The 19,648-nt window shown below is 39.3% G+C and overlaps 1 protein-coding gene across 2 annotated transcripts in view; it reads right to left on the bottom strand.

Moving 5' to 3' along the window:
* Window positions 1–10,664: 10,664 nt before the first annotated feature.
* The window catches only part of LOC127628645 (neural cell adhesion molecule L1-like protein), a 77,839-nt gene continuing 68,855 nt past the window's right edge, over window positions 10,665–19,648 (bottom strand). For both annotated transcript variants that reach the window (XM_052105412.1, XM_052105411.1), the window contains exons 25-26: window positions 18,860–18,932; window positions 10,665–11,828 (exon numbers count right to left, since the gene is read on the bottom strand). In XM_052105412.1, coding sequence (XP_051961372.1) covers window positions 11,630–11,828; window positions 18,860–18,932 — 272 coding nt within the window. In that variant the 3' untranslated portion in view covers window positions 10,665–11,629. The remainder of the gene's footprint in view (window positions 11,829–18,859; window positions 18,933–19,648) is intronic.

Here is a 19,648-nt window from a genome sequence, read left to right on the forward strand (position 1 = left end):
CGTTAAGGATTAAATTTGTATAACTCCTTTATATTTAATTAAAAACTTTTGATATGTTACTGCCAACTTCAAGAAAAACGTGACAAACGCGATAGGCGACATGACGTTCGGCTACTTTGGATATTGATAGCATAGTTGAAGTTGCATTATCACAGCAGAAGGGTTGCTATCATGTCACAATAAGTAAGCAAGAATTTTGCAATTACAGACAGTGAATCTGAGACTTTTATTTGTTCTGTTTGTGTGTCTTTTATTTGAGAGGGTTGTCACTCAATGCAGAGAAATAAGTAATAAAAAAGATACCAACGCACCATAGGCTATTGAAGGACTGGCTTTGGTAAGCTCGGACGTTATCGTTTCTGCTGTCGGTACTGGAGAAATTAAGAAAATATATTTATTATTGCTATAAAGAGAAAGTTATTTTATCTCCCTAGCCTTTTATATGTATAATAAAATGAAACCATTTGTCTGTGATGCAATTTAGATATTCGCAGTCAGAGAGAGAGAGAGAGAGAGAGAGAGAGAGAGAGAGAGAGAGAGAGAGAGAGAGAGAGAGAGATCTCGCTCACAAGGTGCCACAGCGAGCACAATACGAGCCCTGCTTAATGAGTGACAGAAGTAAACATTCAAACGTAGCCTGGTTTAGATCTGTGATATTAGTCTGATTTTATTTTAGATTTCGCCTTCCAAAGATTATAAAAAGAATATTTATACATAAGCCACATTCTGTCTAGCACAATTTCCTTCCCTTCACAACGGTGCACTGACATTTCACCCTAAAACTCAAACTTAACATCAGAATCAGCACAATCGGTGATTGTTGTAAAATGCAGTCTAGCTACTGTTGCTAAATTGCGGGACGCGTTTAATAATAAAAAGAGCGCAAGAGATACCGTTCCCAAGGCGGCGCGCGCTCTGAAACAGACCACAACGAGACAAGCAAAGTATAGGCTACTTTGGGTTTCATGTGCGCGTCTAAACGATCAACTATACACAAAATATGTCAAAACGACTGGCTTGGAGATTCACTTAAACACAGTTTATGTCTTAAATGGACGTAGTTATGGAAATAGTTGGTAGAAAATATGGTGCATCAGGAGCCTATTAGATCTGAACTCGGTCTTAAAGGGGAAGCTGTCTAATAAACATGCTGACGATTGAGCCATAACTGCGAATCAAACAACAAAAGGCAAAGAGAAAATCACTTACAGCTCTTGAATGAATAACTTCTGCATTAATAAGCATTAATCTATCTATGATAAACTATGCAGTGTTATTTTACTTTTGATTACTTTATTAGATTTCTTTTTAGACCACACCTGAAAAGTAATGTTAGTAGACCTTCCTGAAATTAAATCAATGTGCCTATATAACGTTTATCTTTGTGTAATTATTTATCTTTTGTTTATCTTTGTTTAATAATATATATATATATATATATATATATATATATATATATATATATATATATATATATATATATATATATAACAAAAGGACCGTTAAGAATACCGTTAAAGTACCGGATCGATAAGCAGTATCGGTAAGATAGTAATACCATTAAAACCTTAACGATACCCATCCCTAGTTATGCCTGTGCTTCTCTTGGATGCTCTGAATATTGGATTATGTGTCTGGATTGCCCCTTAATTAAAGCTGCATTTGGATCTCAACCTTCGTGTCTCGGAGCAGTTCGTAACACCTGCTTTGTTTATTTAATATATTTGTTATACAATTTTATACAATATGTTTTTACATTATACATTTTTAATTTAAGGGTACAAGTGCAGATTGGTCAAGTGTTCAATAAATGTATTTGTTGAGAAATTTTGTCTATCTTAAGTAATTATTTGTGTTACATTTTATCTTTCAAATAAAAGGTTCAAATAAGAGGTTAAAAACAAGCACATATCGGCCAAAATAAATCGGCAGCATTAATCGGCCATCGGCCGACCCGGATTTCAAAAGATCGGCATCGGCCTGAAAAAACCCATATCGGTCGACCTCTGACTACTGCTACTTTTAGCCCTTCGTCCCAAAATTAGCAAGCACCCCTGTATACATACCGATGATGACACGATGCAGACGTACTATAGGCATTCACACAGCAGCGATAGCCATAAAAGCAATATGAGACCCGCATGTGAAATCCCGCGGCTGCGACCCATACAACTGGGAATGGCAGTCAAGCAATCAATGCTATCATACAAACAGCAAACGACCAGCTGGCATTCAGTTACCAAATTAAAATATAAATAAAATCTGGAAACAACCGACCGCTCATACCTTTCTCAGTGTCCACATCTGATGCCGGAAGAAGCAGCAATGCTGCGCTGGTGATGTAATTGTGACATTTACAATGACACACGACCAAGAGACGAATCCTTCCCCTTTTATATCATAAGGGTGACAGCTAATTGGCTTACGACCCCAATACATTTATTAGGGAAGATAACTGACTTCCCCACTACACATTCAACAGTCTTGACTATGCCAAGGTCTTCTGATGGATGAGTTTTAAGGGAGGTAATCTTTTGTTGTTGTTTGTTTTACTGCTCTGCAGAGAAAGCAATTTTAGAAAGGATAAAAGAATAATCCACCGTGATGCAAGGATTATTGCAGTAAATTACCTTTATTTCAGCACTAAGCATGGGGTGCTTTTCAAGTGCTTTAGCCATAGATTCATCTGTTTAAAGCTGGATGACTATTTAATCTTGAAGAGCTTTGGATGAAAGAATGGCAATTTCACTTGCAGAATCTGCATGAGGTCAGGCAATAAACATAGCCTGAATAACTGATATTGGAGTGAGAAGCTCATGCCAAAAGTGTAAATCTCAGATTTTGAAGCCAAGTGGATCTTTAATAGTTAAAAAAATATATTGGTAAATAAATAAAGAAAACAAAATTACTATATGTTTAATAATTAAAGTGCATGCTTAAAATAGGTAAAAACCAAAATTGTTAAAAATCTATAAACATCCTCATGTAGCTCGAAACTCATTTGACTTTTTCTCCGTGGAACACTAAATTACTTATTATAAAAATTTCAGTGTCACTGTCCTGGTTTTAAGCAATGATTGTTGTGTTTTCTTTTGTAGGTTTCTCTGTTTTCATTCATTCATTCATTCATTCATTTCAAGCTTTATCTTCATACACTCCAGTGACTTAACAACACTCCCTTCAACATGACAGCAGAAACTGATGGGGGAGAGTTGCTGTTGGCAGTTTCCTCTTATATTCCCAGCATTTCAAGTTTGTTAGAGAAATTAGTTACTTCTAAACTTAACAAAAGCACTGCAAAATTGACCACAACTTTTCTTTGAAATTTTAATTTGTGATGAAGGTAAAAACATTTCTTGGATTTAAAAAATAAGTGTTGCTGTAGCCTTATTATTGTCACGAATCCTGCCTCCGCTGTTCCTTCCAATCACCACCAGAGGGCTCATCACCTGAGTATTGACTTTCACTCTATAATCTACATTTCCCATAACCCCTTACCTGGTTCTGATTACATGCTCACATGTTCCTCATCTACTCAACTATATATTTACATTTACATTTATGCATTTGGCAGACATTTTTATCCAAAGCGACTTACAGTGCAATTATTACAGGGACAATCCCCCCGGAGCAACCTGGAGTTAAGTGCCTTGCTCAAGTACACAATGGTGGTGGCCGTGGGGATCGAACCAGCGAACTTCTGATTAACAGTTATGTGTTTTTGCCCACTATGCCACCACTCCTATATAAGATAAGACTCCTATATAAGACTCTTTCCTTATCACTGCAAAGTCTTGTTTTGCCCTGCATACATTTCTGAGCATTATTCCCTGTTGTTATTACCTGCCTGTGTTTGACAACTGCCTGATTTCCCCCTGTTAGATTATCTGCTGTCTGCCTACATTTACTACTGTTTACAGGGACTTCTACTCTGATTGTTTTCTGCCTGCCCATGCAGTGATTATCGCAGTCTTAATGATATCACTGTTAAGTTTCGTTATCCCCTGCTATTGATTCTAGCTGCCCATGAACAACTCCAGCATTCAAGAGGGGGATGAGTGGAAAACAGCTTTCTCAACCAGCACTTGCCACTATGAATACCAGGGGATGCCTTTCGGATAAACCAACAGTCCTTCTGTCTTCCAGGCCTTCATAAATGATGTCTTCCGAGATCTTCTGTATCAGGGGGTAATCGTATACATCAACGATATACTAATCTACTCCAACTCTTACGAAGAGCATGTCACACATGTCCGAGCTGTTCTAGAACGCCTCATCGCTCAAAAACTCTATGCTACGGCTGAAAAATTAGAGTTCCACCAAACCTCTATTTTGTTTCATGGCTATATCATCAGCCCAGATGGTGTAGCTATGGATGAAAACAAGGTGAGAGCAGTTCTGGATTGGCCCCAATCCACCACATTAAAAGAATTGCAGCGTTTCATAGGTTTTGCCAATTTCTACAGGCGCTTCATAAGGGGCTTCAGTACTGTGGCCGTGCCTTTGACTTCCATGTCTAAGAGGAATAGTTCAAGACTCATGTGGTCTCCAGTTGCTCTCCAGTCCTTCAAAGATTTCAAAACCCGCTTCACCAATGCTCCCACTTCACCATCCAGATCCTAATCGTCCATTCATTGTTGAGGTTGATGCATCTAACACTGGAATAGGAGCCATACTCTCTCAACGTTACGGAACACCTCCTCAACTATTCCCCTGTGCCTTTTATTCAAGGAAATCTGCTCCGCTGAACAGAACTATGATGTTGGGAACCAAGAGCTACTTGCCATGAAGGCAGCATTGGAAGAATGTCGCCATTGGTTGGAGGGGCTAAACATCCTTTCCTAGATCTAATGTATCATTGGAACCTAGAGTACTTACGTACAGCCTAGAGACTTAACCCAAGACAGGCTCGATGGCCGTTGTTCTTTACTCGCTTCAACTTCACTGTCACATATCGTCCAGGCTCTAAGAACATCAAAGCCAATGCCTGTAGGATGACATCGTCACTGACCACCAAAGACTACAGCACCACCGGACAGGCCACCTCCACCCTGCATGCCATGGCCCTCCTGCAAGTCCACCAGGCCAAGGCACTTAAAGAACTGCACTTGGGTAGTCCTGACCCCGACATGCTGCAGGAACTGCAAGAACCGACCTCGTCCTCTGGGCCATGAAGGTCACAGCATGGGCACTCGGGCAGGCGATGGCCACCCTCGTGGTCCAGGAACGTCACCTGTGGCTGAACCTGGTAGAGAGGTGGGAAAGCCCACTTTCTCAACGCGCCTGTCTCCCAGCTCAGCCTATTCGGTGACACTGTCGACCATTCCATTACCATTCTCACGGCAACCTGGCACCAAACATCAGCAGTCCTGGCACATCGGATGCAGACCTCTCACCTCCGGACCCATGACTGCTGTCCCCAGGCCAGCTGGTTCTGATGAGTCCAGAGGACACCTACACAACACCTCCTCCTCAGTCACTAACCTGCCCCCTGTTCAGTGTACGGCGCGAGGTAAGTGCTTTGAGTCCTTTCTCAGCACTAAAGCCTCGGGCCTCCCAACGCAACAATACCTGCTCCTCTCCACTGCGAAGCCCCGCCAGGTATATTGAAAACAATAGTCTCCTTACTGCCCCTCACGCGGAGCTTGGACACTTGGCTTTCACTTCCCAACCAGTTGCGTTGGTTGGCCAGGACCATACGACATGGCAACGCGATTCATTTCGCCACGTCCCCGCCCCCTTTCGGCGGTATCCACTTTAACTGCCAGCACCCTATGTGCGAAGATCACAACCCTTTTACTCAAAGAAGTGATAGAGCCTGTCCCTCCAGCCAAGATGAAGAAGGGTTTCTACAGTTTCTATGTGTGCCCAAAAAAGATCCTGGACCTGCGAAGCCTTACACAAACTCCTGTTCAAGATGCTCACGCATAAGGATTGGTTCGCAGCAGTAGTACGCGAACCAATCCTTGACCTGAAGTACGCGTACTTCCACATCTCTATCTTGCCTCGACATTGACCTTTCCTACGGTTCATGTTCGTTGGCCAGGCATATCAGTACAAGGTCCTCCCCTTCGGCCTGTCCCCTCACGTCTTTTTGAGGTCGCAGAGGCAGCTCTTGCCCTAAGGGAAGTGGGCATCCGCATACTCTACTACCTCGACGACTGGCTCATCCTAGCCTCATCCTAGGGCTTCAGGTCAACTGGGAAAAGAGCAAGCTTGTCCTGTTTCAAAGCATCTCTTTTCTCGGCATGGAGTTAGACTCAGTCTCAAAGATAGCATGCCTCACCAATGAGTGCACGCAGTCGGTGCTGAAATACCTCACTTTGTTCAAGCTAGTTACTGCGGTTCCTCTAAAACAATTCCAGAGTTTCCTGGGGCATATGGCATCCTCCACGGCGGTCGCACCGATGGGGTGGATGCATATGAGACCGCTTTAGCACTGGCTTCTGACTCGAGTCCCAAGATGGGCATGGTGCTGCGGCACATATCGTGTGTTCATCACCCCCTGCTGCTACCAGAGTTTCAACCCCTGGACAGACCTTTGTTTTCTGCGGACAGGAGTCCCCCTAAAGCAGGTGTCCCAATGTGTTCTGATCACCACAGACAACTTGAAACAGGGTTGGTGCGCTGTGTGCAACGGGCAAGCAGCCGCTGGCTCCTGGACAGGGCCCCAGCTGGGTTGGCCCATCAACTGCCTAGAGTTTCTTCCGCTACTTCGGGACAAGCATGTCTTGATCCATTCAGACAGCACCACCTCGATAGCGTACATATATTGCCAAGCTGGCGTGCGCTCTCGTCACATGTCACAACTCGCCCGCCATCTCCTCCTTTGGAGTCAGACTCAGGTAGCTGCATGCCACTCATATCCCGGGCAACCGCATCATGGCAGTGGAAGCGCTGGCACAACAGGGCACACTCAGCAGAGAGTGGAGGCTCCACACCCAGGTGGTCCAGCTGATTTGGGAGCAGTTCGGCAAAGCACAGGTAGATCTTTTCGCTTTCCATGAGACCTCCCACTGCCTGCTTTTGTAAACCCTAGCAGAGGCTCCCCTTGGGACAGACGCGCTGTCCCGCCAAATTGACACACAGCTGGCCCCAGGGGCTGCGCAAGTACGCATTTCCCCCAGTGAGCCTACTTGCAAAGGTGCTGTGCAAGGTAAGGGAGGACGTGGAACAAGTCACTCTATTGGCCCACGCAGACTTGGTTGTCGGATCTCACGCTCCTTGCGACAGCGCATCCCTGGCGAATTCCCCTGAGGGAGGACCTCCTTTCTCAGGGACGGGGCACCCTTTAGCATCCGAGCCCAGACCTCTGGCCCCTGGACAGGATGCAGAAGATCTAAGTGACCTACCACCTGCTGTCATAGACACAATCAACCAAGCCAGAGGTCCTTCTACCAGGCAGCTTTACACTCTGAAGTGTCAGTCCCGGGAGGAGGCAGACCCAGCCTTTACGTTGCTGTGTCTGGTGCGTGCTTTGCGTACCTATGTGGACCACATGCAGAGCTTTAGATCTTCTGAGTAGCTCTTTGTCTGCTTTGGTGGACAGTGGAAAGGGAACGCTGTCTCCAAACAGAGGCTAGACCACTGGGCCGTCAACGCCATCACTTTGGATTATCAGACCCAGGCCATTCCCGCCCCCTTGCGGGTTTGAGCACACTCGACGAGAAGTGTGGCATCCTCATGGGCACTGGCCATTGGCACCTCCCTAGCAGACATCTGCAGAGCAACGGGCTGGGCATCTTGTAAATACCTTTACAAGATTCTACAATCTCTTGGTTGAGTCGGTTTCATCCCGTATTATCTCAGGTCCGAGCACATAGAACTCGGTAATGTGGAATGACTGACCAGGTGTTCTGCTTGCACATAGCACCCTTCCCCTCAACTGAGGGGATCATAATGTTTTCTTTCTCCCAGGAGAGTCCACTAAACTCACGCTCTCTGGATGTCTTTCCTCCCCAGTCCTCTGGTCCTCGAATTCAGCAGAGGAATTCCCAACCAGACCCACTACGGGTACTAACTACCCTGTACTGGAATAGGTGCTCCACAGGGTTTGGCCATCACGGATTAATCCCCCTGTGTGTATTTTCTGTGATACGGTCCCCCTGCCAGCGGACCTGCGTCTCCCTTGGGCAGTCCCCTCTGCCCCCCGGTCAGTGTGTTTGTACCAACTCCTCCCTCGCTAGGTAGGATCTACCATTGCGCCACTTCCACAGGTGGCCTGAAAACCCATGTAACGTATTCACCACATTTAACCTCCCCCCATCCTGGGCAGGATGTGGTCTCTGTGGTGTCTTTTCCCCCTGAAAGAATAGGAGTTGGAAAAGAACACCTTCCCCAATGCGTGTTATAGCGTTAAATAGCCCCAGCTGCTTTAACTCTATGCGAGAAACATAGAAAGAGAAAAGGCGCAGCTGGTGCGGCCTGCTCCCATGCTTGGCACATCGCTTGTTCCCCCCCGGGAACCTAAAAAGTTTTTGACATTATATGGGGTGTTGGGGAAGGGTACGTGCAGCCTGACGCAGCCAGCTGCTTTGGCACGTAATTACCAGTCCGCACCTGCGTCAGCAGTTCACGTACATGGTTAGGCGCACGGCTTGATTGAATAGGGACCCCTAGTGTCGCTTCATTCGACACAACATTGAGTGAACAACAGATGGGGAACATCTAGGTTACTATAGTAACCCCCCCTTTTTTTTATGGAACGAGATGTTGTGTCCCCCTGGCCAGGACTCTGTACCGAGCCACTAATGGCCGAACCTCATTCTCGGCTCCTCAGTGCAAAGCCTGAATGGACAGATAGCAAGATTCCCTCCTTTTATACCCGTATGTCCAGGGGAGGGACATGCAAATTCTGTCTGCCAATTTCTCATTGGCCTTTTCTCAAGTTCAGAGGTAACCGAGGCATTCAAGAAAGACCTCTAGTGTCGCTTCATATGACACAACATCTCGTTCCCTACGTCAGGGAACAGGGATTACAATAGTAACCTAGATGTTTTTCAATTTAAAAAAATCCACTGTTTTAGCACAATGTGGACTTTCAGACGGTGCCTTACCACACCCTCCACAGTAAAAGCACATTTCAGCACAATGTTTGGAATTTTCAGAGGAACCCTTACCATATGGAACCACCTGTCGCCATCTGTAACGGGACAACACCCGTATTGATTTGATACGGGACGCATCATTTCATACTTAAATACGGATGATCCCATATACAAAGTGTAGATGTGGAAAATCGTGAGTTTATCGGAAGAAATTTTAAATCGGGAGCACAGCAAGAGAAACCTGTTTAAATCGGGAGTGTTGACAGGTATGGGCTAAAGTCACCACTAAAGAAAATTTAGATTTTTCTTTCTGATCACAAATGTATCAAGGTCCAAAAACAGTATTTTTATTGAATATTGATGGAGCAACATCATTTGTGTGAAAATAAATAATAACAAAAGGTTGTTTTGATTAAAATTCAGTACAAATAAAAAACTAATTAGGGTAAAAGGCTCCGTCTGGGTTAAAAGGCACCAAGGAAGTTTAAAGTGAAATCGTGTAGATATGGAGCACAATATAATATAGTTAATGGGCACAATTTGTCAACTAATGCAAATAATTTTGAGACAGCAAGATGCCTTTTTGAGTAAAAAATGTAAATGATGCTTACTCAGAAAAAAGTAAACCAATTTATATTAATTTCAAACACATTTGGCATTTTATTACATCTCAAGTATTCTATAAACAAACTAATCTCTATTAATCTTTTTTTTTTTTTACTGAAAACCCAGATTAAGAAAATAAATGTTTGTATCTTTACTGTTTTTCACTGGATGGTTAGACTAGAACATGTCATATAAAAACAGACTCAATAGAGAATCCTATTTTATAGGATTGATACAAAACTGTTTAATAGTCTTTTATTGTCCTATATGTTTCTGTGGTGAAAATGTAAAAGTTTGGTGCAACAAAACATGTCTTGACAGTCAACATTTTACTGCGCTATTGTGAATGAATACAAAATGCATTGGGAGTAAACATGTTCCTCATTTCTGCAAAGAACTTGTAATACTATGCGAATGAATATTTTGGTCAGAATATTCTATGATAAAATCACATTTAGTTAAAACAATAAAATTTTCAGGCAGAATTTAATGAACAAAACACAAGCAAAAAGAGAAATAAAAACAAAGCTGTTATCTACTGTATTTACAGTGCAATTGTAGAGCATTTTTTAAATAATCAGAAACTACGTCTACAGTGGAATAATTTTTAGAAATAAAATTAATATTTGTATATAAAATCTTACAAAAAAATAATCTCTTTTATTAGCAGAAGGGTTTATCTTTAAACAGTAATAATAAATACATTAAGTGGAGTGTTGCATTTTTGGATTTTAATGCATTGCGATAGACAAACTCTTCTTGTTGTTAAATTATCAAAATCATAGTTTGGAAGGGGAAACAAAATAAAATTTAAAAAAAATCTAAGAACTGTATAACTGTACTGTACACTGCAGATGAGCTATATCATAATTTAATCGTTTTTCTAATTGTTTTTTTTTAAAAAGCAAAAAAGATTAAAATTGCAGTTTATGTGCTCTACTCGTATCAGTTGTGGAACACATTTGAAAATTTTTCCTATTAGTGCAAAGGACAAAGATATAGACCAAACCATTCAATGTTGACCTTTTCCATAAAAATTTTTTTGTGCCATAGCATGTCAGTTTTAATCAAATGTATGGTTAAACAGAAATATGTTCTCTAGTATATATAGATGAGTCTGAACATAATTGTTTTGTTTCTGTGTCAACATCTTGCTGAGAGGTGTGCAGATAGGTTACATGATTGCCCACACACGCTAACATGTAACCGAAAATTGTGCTGTCAAGACATCTATCTTGTGACAGGCCGTGAATTATTTATTTTTCTTCAGCAGGAAAAGTAAAAATGTTACCTAATCTAACCTTGCAATCCACATCAATTCTAAGGTGCACAAACCAGTCATTTCTGTGTGCTTGTTTGATTTGTTGGACAAGCCTGCCAATTATGTTTTATAAAACAAAAAAATAACCTCTATGAAAGGGATAAACATTTTTTTATTATTGTCACACCCTCATGTTATTCCATACCAGTGTGATTTACCTTTGGCATTATTGTTGTCAAAACGAGCATGACATGTTTGTTTTGACATGCCATATTTGAATATACTCAAAAATGAGTGAGGTATGATGGCTGTAACTTAGTGACATAAATTTCAACAAATAAAAAAAAAAATTCCTCACACAAAGCTATTGTATGACTCTAAAAAACGTACATGGCACATGCATATAGCTTTTTGTCATTTGTGGAGCTTGACACCCACTGGTCACCATTCACTTTCATTGCATGAAAATATTCAGCTAATATCTAATATCTCTTTTTGTGTTCCATGAAAGAAAGGTTTGGAATTACATGAGGCTAAGTACATGACAGAATTGAGCTTTTTCTTTAACCTGTCATCAACTTCCATAATAACAATGTAAAGAGGTGGCCCTTCATGCAACAGCAAACTCTTAAAAAACAGGCACATTCATGGTGCACCACACACATTTGAATTTTTCTGTCAAAATGTTTTAAGTCCATAAGAATGAACCACAATCTTAAGCAGTCACTGAGGTGTGTCCGTTCACCTCCGTGGACCCCCTACGTGTGTAATCTGAGTACTCGCCGATGAACGAGCCATCGTCATTGAACTCACAGTCCTCATCTTCTGATATTACAGAGCTGTCCTCACTGCTATCATCCTCTTTGAAGTCTCCCACAAGCAATTGCCGGCTGCTCTTCAGAGGTTTCTCATCACTGTCAAACACCAAGCAAAATGAGTCAAATTCACATTGTGAGTGAGAAGATGAGACTAGTAGAGAAAGGCAGACAGCATGAGGAAGGAGGGGTGTACAGGTAAGGATGCAATCACTGCTTTCTGTTAATTGCTAGGGCTTCAAGGGCTGATGGCAATTGAAAATGTTCTCAGAAGTAGAGAGAGGGAAAATTGCAGAGCACTGGTCACACCAGCCAATGAGAGGAGTGACTTTAGAGATGCTATTTGTGGCTGTAGACAAACAGCCTGTCAGGTTACTTTAGTCCATAAGGAATGACGGTACAAACCAAATTTAGTTGCCAATTTACAAGCAAGCACACTGCCAGTGAGCAGGTGTCTATGAGAAGACAGGGGGTCACCTTGTAAACTCCCAATTACTATGAGACACCACAATGTCTTCGATACCGATAAAATAAAACCAGACAGAATATTTATTGGGTAAACTGACATTTGCCCTCTTTATTTTTTTTGCAATAATTGTCCTGCTGAACAGAGGACAACATTTCACACTGGAAACTGTGCTGCTTCATCTTTCAGAAACATTGAGAGCTATGTTCACACAGCAAAATACTGTTGTCTGTCCTGTTTGAAGTCTTAAAATGTAGTTATGTGTTATTGTGCATATTGTATATATCAGGCATCTGAATTTTTGGATGTTTGACCGTTATGTATAGGTTTGCCACTTTTGGAGCTGTAGAACAAAGGACACTATCTCTAAAGTTGTTGGTGGGTGGGGATTGGGTTGGTGTTAGGGAAGGTGGACTTTTCAGACGGTCTCTTATCACACCTGTGACAATATAAGGATACTGTAAAAAGTTACATACTGAATATTAATGGTGGAACATAACTTTTAAATATATTTTTTTAGATGTTTAAGTTTAAAATAAGTTTAAAACTTGGCAATCATTGGCCAAGGATGTCTCAATTTAAATGTATTTAAATTACTTTAGGCAAGTTATAATATTTTAACTATATTATAACATTTTCTGATTTATTCTGCTTGTAGAAAATCAACAGTGTACATTTTAGTGATATAATTTTAGTATATGCCTATTTTACAAATGAATCTCTATTGATTTTTCTGCAGTCAGAATAGGCCCACTTTGCAAGTCCATTGCAACAAATCCATTCATTCCCACTAATGTGGGAACTATTTGATGCCGTGTTAAAAGGGGTTTAGGAAGGTGCTGTAATAGATATTTCTGCATTCTAATGCTTTAGGAGAAAAATATATGCAATAGGTCTTTTACCTTTTCATTTAACATCATGCTAGTAAATTTGTCTACATCTTTAATGGAACATTTTACCTGTTCAAAATTGTAAAAAAAATACTCTGTGTGTGTGAGCGTGTATTTATCACTTTGTGGGGACCAAATGTCCCCATAAGGATAGTAAAACACGAAATGTTTGACCTTGTGGGGACATTTTGTCGGTCCCCATGAGGAAAACAGCTTATAAATCATACTAAATTATGTTTTTTGAAAATGTAAAAATGCAGAAAGTTTTCTGTGAGGGTTAGGTTTAGGGGTAGGGTTAGGTTTAGGGGATAGAATATAAAGTTTGTACAGTATAAAAAACATTATGTCTATGGAAAGTCCCCATAAAACATGGAAACACAACATGTGTGTGTGTGTGTGTGTGTGTGTGTGTGCACATGTATATGTGTGCACAAATCCCGTTGGAGAGGAAATTATGCAATTTGTGGGAAAGATGCCATACCCAATGAAACAGGTTGGGAAGCTAGATAATAGTATGGGAAAATCTGTAATATGTTTAGATACAATTTCATTCATAGATGTACTTAAAAATATTTAAAGCTGTTTACCATCCAGAAATTCCTAAAATTGTCCCATTAGGACAATGGAAGGAACAATTTGTTTTAAATTATTATATCTATTAAAAAATTATATTTACAAAAATGTCATATAACCTTGGTATACAAGAATTAAATGCATTCTATATTTCAATACATCACACAAATTATATTAATGGTGTAACATGATGGAACAGCTCTTTTATTCCCCAAAGTTAAATAAATCAGTGGCCTTTTTCAGTTTGCCAGTGTAATGACGTTTTGAAATCCTCTGAGGCAACCGTCATACACCACAGCTGGTGTGGGACACACTATCTTTTTTTCTGTTAGCAGATGTCTGAGTGTGTCTGGCACTGTAATGTGCTGTAACTCCCCAAAAAAGGTGAGAGTACAGATCAGACTCCCAGCCTCTGCTGAGGCTGCCTTTCTTTCCTGAGGGAGGTATAAAACAGGGATCTCTGTGTCTAAGTGTAATGAGATGGAAGCACATTTGCGGATCCAAGCTGCTCTGTATGCAAGTATACAAGTTATTCTCACATGCCCTCACTTCCTTCTCGCCTCTGGTCTGTTTTCTCCCAGGTTTATTTATGTGATCTAAAAATGAGAAGGATCAGGTTGTGTTGAGAGTAGCACTGAGCCGTGATGATTAAAGAGCTCTCAAAATACATCGAAAGATTTGTTTTTAAGGGCACATGGTTATAAACTATCAAACACTAGTGCCATCTGTGCATTATGATATCACTGCTTTGTGTAGAGCCTTATTAAGGATTTAAAACCATGATGATTGCAAAAGAGAATAATACATACACTAGCTTCTGTTCAGCAAGCTCTACAATGTAAACATGAAAAATTCAGGAGAAAAAAATAGGAATTCTATTTAAAATGATCATTTACTCACCCTCATGTCATTCCATGTTTATTTGCATGAGGAAAAGTTTAAAAAAAATCTTTATTCCCTGTTAAACTTCCCCTCTACTGTAGTTCTCAAATATCATCGAGACTTCCACATAGGACTGGGTATTGATATAGATTTTACAAGCTCTCAATTCAATTCTCATTTTGATTCAGTTCGATTGGTTGTAAGTGGTGATATGGACTCATGAATGGCACTAGTTGCCTGTTGGTCACATCAAGAATCCACATATTTGATCCAGTCCTAATTTTACCTTTCACGTTGTGACTGGAATCATTGTGATTGGTAAAAATCAATTGCTTGCCCTGCTGCTTAACTGAATGTGCTGCTTCAGAACCGCCGTTATTTTCCGCCCGGAAAAGATGTGAAGCATGAGCAATGTATGTGAGAGGAAAAAATAGCTATCTGTAATACATATTGATTATTTTTTATAGTGTATTATAGATTTAGACATTTACCAATTTGTAATGTTGTTTTATGTACACGTGCATGGTTAACATTTAACCATGCACGTGTACAGCATGGCTCAGTGTAGCAGCCAACATACTCACATTGAACTTGATAACCAGTGAAAACATGTCAGGAATAATAAAAACAAAATGTGGATTGTCATATTTATCATTATGTCAATTTGTTTGTATGTTTAATTTGCTTGCTAGCTTAGCAAATATTGGCTGTTGATTAACTTCTGAGCTTTTTTCTATCTAGGAGTGGACAATGTTAGCTAGCTAGGTTTTTGTGAGCCATTTCCAAAGCTTCCAGGAAGCGCACACATGCTACAAGACATAAACAATATATGTGTATACATGATTTTAGTGTTTTAACGTTAGAGCCAATTTTACAACTTATTGCCACAATGATGTAATGTCAACAAACCCTAAAATTACTGTCAATTGAACAAATTTTACAGCTCAAATAATACAAAAGTTTTAACAGAAGAATTAATGCAAGTATTTTTATAAAATAAGCTTCAAATTTCTGCATTTTACCCTTCAAAACTTTTTCATTCACTTCCATTGTAAGAGCCTCACTGTAACCCAGATTTTTGCTTTTACATAAAAGAAATGATGCGTTGAAATTAATTGTTGTGGTAATCAACATAATGCCACAAATGCTGTCGATTGAGCTTGATTTGTATTGAACCCAAAATATTCCTTTAAGATGTTTGATGAGGCCGAAACGCTTGTCCTGTTTCTGCTGAATGGTGAAAACATAAAATGGAAAAAAAAGTTCAAAAAAGGAGAGCGGATCATTTCTTTTGTAATTGACTAAATTCGATTCCAAATCATTTGGGTATGTTTCAGTTATAATATTAATTATGCTTACATGTGAAAGAAATTCTCTCTCAACAATTAACACTGTTAATTAGACAGGGGACCTTCTAACTTTGTGAAAATGTTGATTTTATAATTATATCATTTGTCACATTTAACCTTTTAAAAATCTCCAAATTATCACTATGATGGCCTGAAATTGCATTGATATGTTATATCTCATTGTAGAGGGTTCCAACTCCTAGAGTAAAATTTTAAGTATATCTTGGGATTTTAAGAATTAATATTGGGTTGTTCAAATGAAAATCGCGATTAATCTGAAAATATTTTTTTTTTTCCAGCCCTACACATATATACAATTGCTGTGTTGTGATCAGTAATGTGAGAGCTTATGGTGTTCTGCATCACTGAGTGCATTTACATGCACACCAATAGGCTAATATACACCACAAATCAGCTTACTAAAATAATCTGACGATGCAAGAAAAACACATTTACATAATATTTGAAGTCATCAGGCTTTTCTCTGTTTTTGATATCAAAATCTAAACACGTGTTTACATGCAATGCGAAATCGGGTTAATGGGCAAAAATCAACACGTATAAACAGTTTATGAACCTAACCCAATAAAGACAAACTGCTTAGGGAATTTACATGACCACAAAGCATAACTGTTGTAAGTATGTACATGTAAACATGCTCATTGACATTGATATTCCCACAGCATTCTGTATTTGAAAACACATGAACGTAAATGAGATTTGAGAGCTGCGGCAAAGGAAACTTAAATGTCTCTTTCTTACATCAAGCTTTGATACAGTTTCAGTAGACTTATAGACATATAGATATAGTGCACAAATAGTTAGTACCACTTTAATGGTGCTTTTTTGTCCTGTAGAGCTTTATAGCCTGTAGTCATTGTATGCTTTCATTGTATGGAAAAGATATGCATGGACATTCTTCAAAATGTCTCCTCTTGTATTCAACAGAAGAAGGTCATACATGTTTGAAACAGCATGTGGAAGAGTAAATGATCAAGTTAAATTGTAATTTATACAGTTTGGACATGTTTCTGGATCAGCACACTGTCTTGTTCAAAGACCAGCACCTTGCCAACCAATCATTGCCATCTGATGTTCAAAGAACAACATTCCTCCAGGAACATGTCCTTCTTGTGTAAATCATGTAGTATTATACATGCAGAAGAATTGAAAACATGATTTGAATCTATGAAAAACCCAATCTTAATCCTGGAATTCCACAACGTAACAAACAGACTTGTCTAGATCCCACATGACTTGAAAACTTCTCTGCAAAGAGGCCCTAAATTCAAAGGTCAAAGCAATAAAAGACAGAACACACATTATTGGAGTTCCCAAGCGACTCGGGACTCACAAGATTCTGTCCTCCGATATAAACCAGTTTGCTACACTTAGACTCATCAGATCATATGACATTGTGATCATGGTTCAGCAATCAGCATCTTAAAAAGGTTCTGGTTTAATCCAGAAACATCTCACACAAAGTCACAGTACTTTACCGATTTAACCTCCTAAAATGCATTTAAATCCACAATTTATACAATACCTAAGCTTGCTAGGTAAATCTGACAATTGCTTTGAACTGTGGTAACTTGTGTAACTGACAAATGAATGATTATAGCCTGATGTACCTCTTTAAGCTCATCTCTCGTCTGCTCTCTCCTGCTCATCTGACTGTTCAGACTTCGCTCTGACTCTTCCCTCGTGGTGTTCTCTGGATCTCGTCGGAACCAGATCCATGCCATGTGAGGTCCATGGAAGCTCAGGGTTCAAAGTCCCGAGGAAGCCTCTAACTCTCTATGGTTTACACACCCATGAGAAGGCCTCATTTCAAAGCCAACCTCATCATTCATAAAGACAATAACTCCGATATTACAGAGGTCCAAAACATCGACGGAACAAACTTTTGACCAAGAGCCAAGAACCAAGCAACACAAAGAATGCAAGGAAACACCACAAAGACATGCAAGTACATATCCAATATTGTGCTCAAAGTGCTGGTATATTAGTTAAATACTTTGTCTAATCCGATAGCAAAATCTATGTAGACTCAAATAAGGTTAAATGGTTCTTAAGGCATAAAGTTCATTTTCATTGTATTGATCATTTAGTTCACATTTTGTCACTCTTTTCACCAACCTGTCTCATGTATATATGTGTTAGAGAAGATTTATGTTTAGAATAGCAATACATTTTGTCTGTATTCAAAGATGAATTACTGTGTTATAGTTTGATAAATAATATCATCTCTGTTTCTAAAAGATTTCACTTCAAAGCTGTACCTAAACACGTGTGATATTATTTTCAATAAGCCATGAGAATAATATCACTCCAATAAGTGAATTGGTCATAATTCACTTATTAAAGCTAATTCCTTACAGTAGAAATTGTGAGCGGATACAACGAGACATTGTATTACGATTTTAATGGTGGAGAATTTATTCAGACAAATTTATTTGTCATTTATCTAATTTATAATGTATGTCGAACGTGACTAATTCCATTATAACAATATATATATAATAATGTACAATAAGGACAGTTTAATTTAGTACATAGCTCACATATTTCGAGACCCTAAATTCCCTTCTAAATTTAGCATACCAAATACCCTTAAATATATTGGTGTTAGAAGACGGGCATGTTAACGGTTCCCGTCTAAATTCATCAACCCCTAAATAGCCTACAATCACATTATGTTCACTATATATAACACAACTACATACATTTTACCAATAGTTTACAAGTTGAAATACAAACATACACTACTACACCAAAAATCAGTCTGGTGAACTAAACAACAGCTTCACCTGAGTGTGTAGACTAAACAGAACTCTCTGTGTGGCTCAGAGCAAATGTCATGCATGTAAGGTTTGTTTGCAGAAGAGACATTAAGGGACACATTTATGGGAACTCACTGAGATGAAGATCTTGTGTCAAGATCTAAAACAGAACTAGCAAGACTCTGACCTGTATTGACAAGGAGTTTCTTCGCTCATGGCTAGAGATTCTGGATCAGCGGGAGATTCCTCTTTTTCCTTCACTGCAAAGAAAAATTTGAAAAGATTATAAAGACTTCAAGGAGAGTGCTTTGTTCACTGTTTTTTCTCAGATGCTTTTTAAGTAGCCTCTAAAATCTTTGAAATCACCCACCTTGATATCATTTTAAAGAGGAAAGTGTTTTATTGTGTGAGTGCGCATCAAGGACGATGACTGCCATTTAGATCAACTGCTTTGTGTAACAAACTACAGACATATAATGACAAACTGGGCAATGTCTTGAAAAAACCTTGTCTTTTTTTCCAGCTTGTAATGTGTTTTAATTACTGTATTGCTTACAGTACTGTATAAAAGGTGTTTTATGCAGGTGTTTCACCTTTAAACGGCCCATAAGTTCTTATGCATTTTTCAGCATGCAAGAATTCTTCATTACGTGCCCTTCAAAAACATTTTTTTTAATGCTGTAAAGCTATTTCTAAATTATTAAAATTATTTTTACAAATACAGAAGTGAATAACATAATAAGAGAGCCTCAAAGGGTTATGAAAATTAGACTGGTCCCTTTACAAACAAATGGGGATTCACAGCTAATCACCTTTTTACATGAAATATCTGAAGTCATACTGAGACAGAGCTGTTTGGTTGTATTTAGATGGTGGAAGTTTAAACGGGAAGTTTTGTGAAAAATTATGCTGTAACATAAATAAGAAACATTTCTAGATCACTAATTAAATGTAAGCAAATTTGTAAAATTGACCA

This window comes from Xyrauchen texanus, chromosome 35, assembly GCF_025860055.1.
Source record: "Xyrauchen texanus isolate HMW12.3.18 chromosome 35, RBS_HiC_50CHRs, whole genome shotgun sequence".
NCBI lineage: Eukaryota > Metazoa > Chordata > Actinopteri > Cypriniformes > Catostomidae > Xyrauchen > Xyrauchen texanus.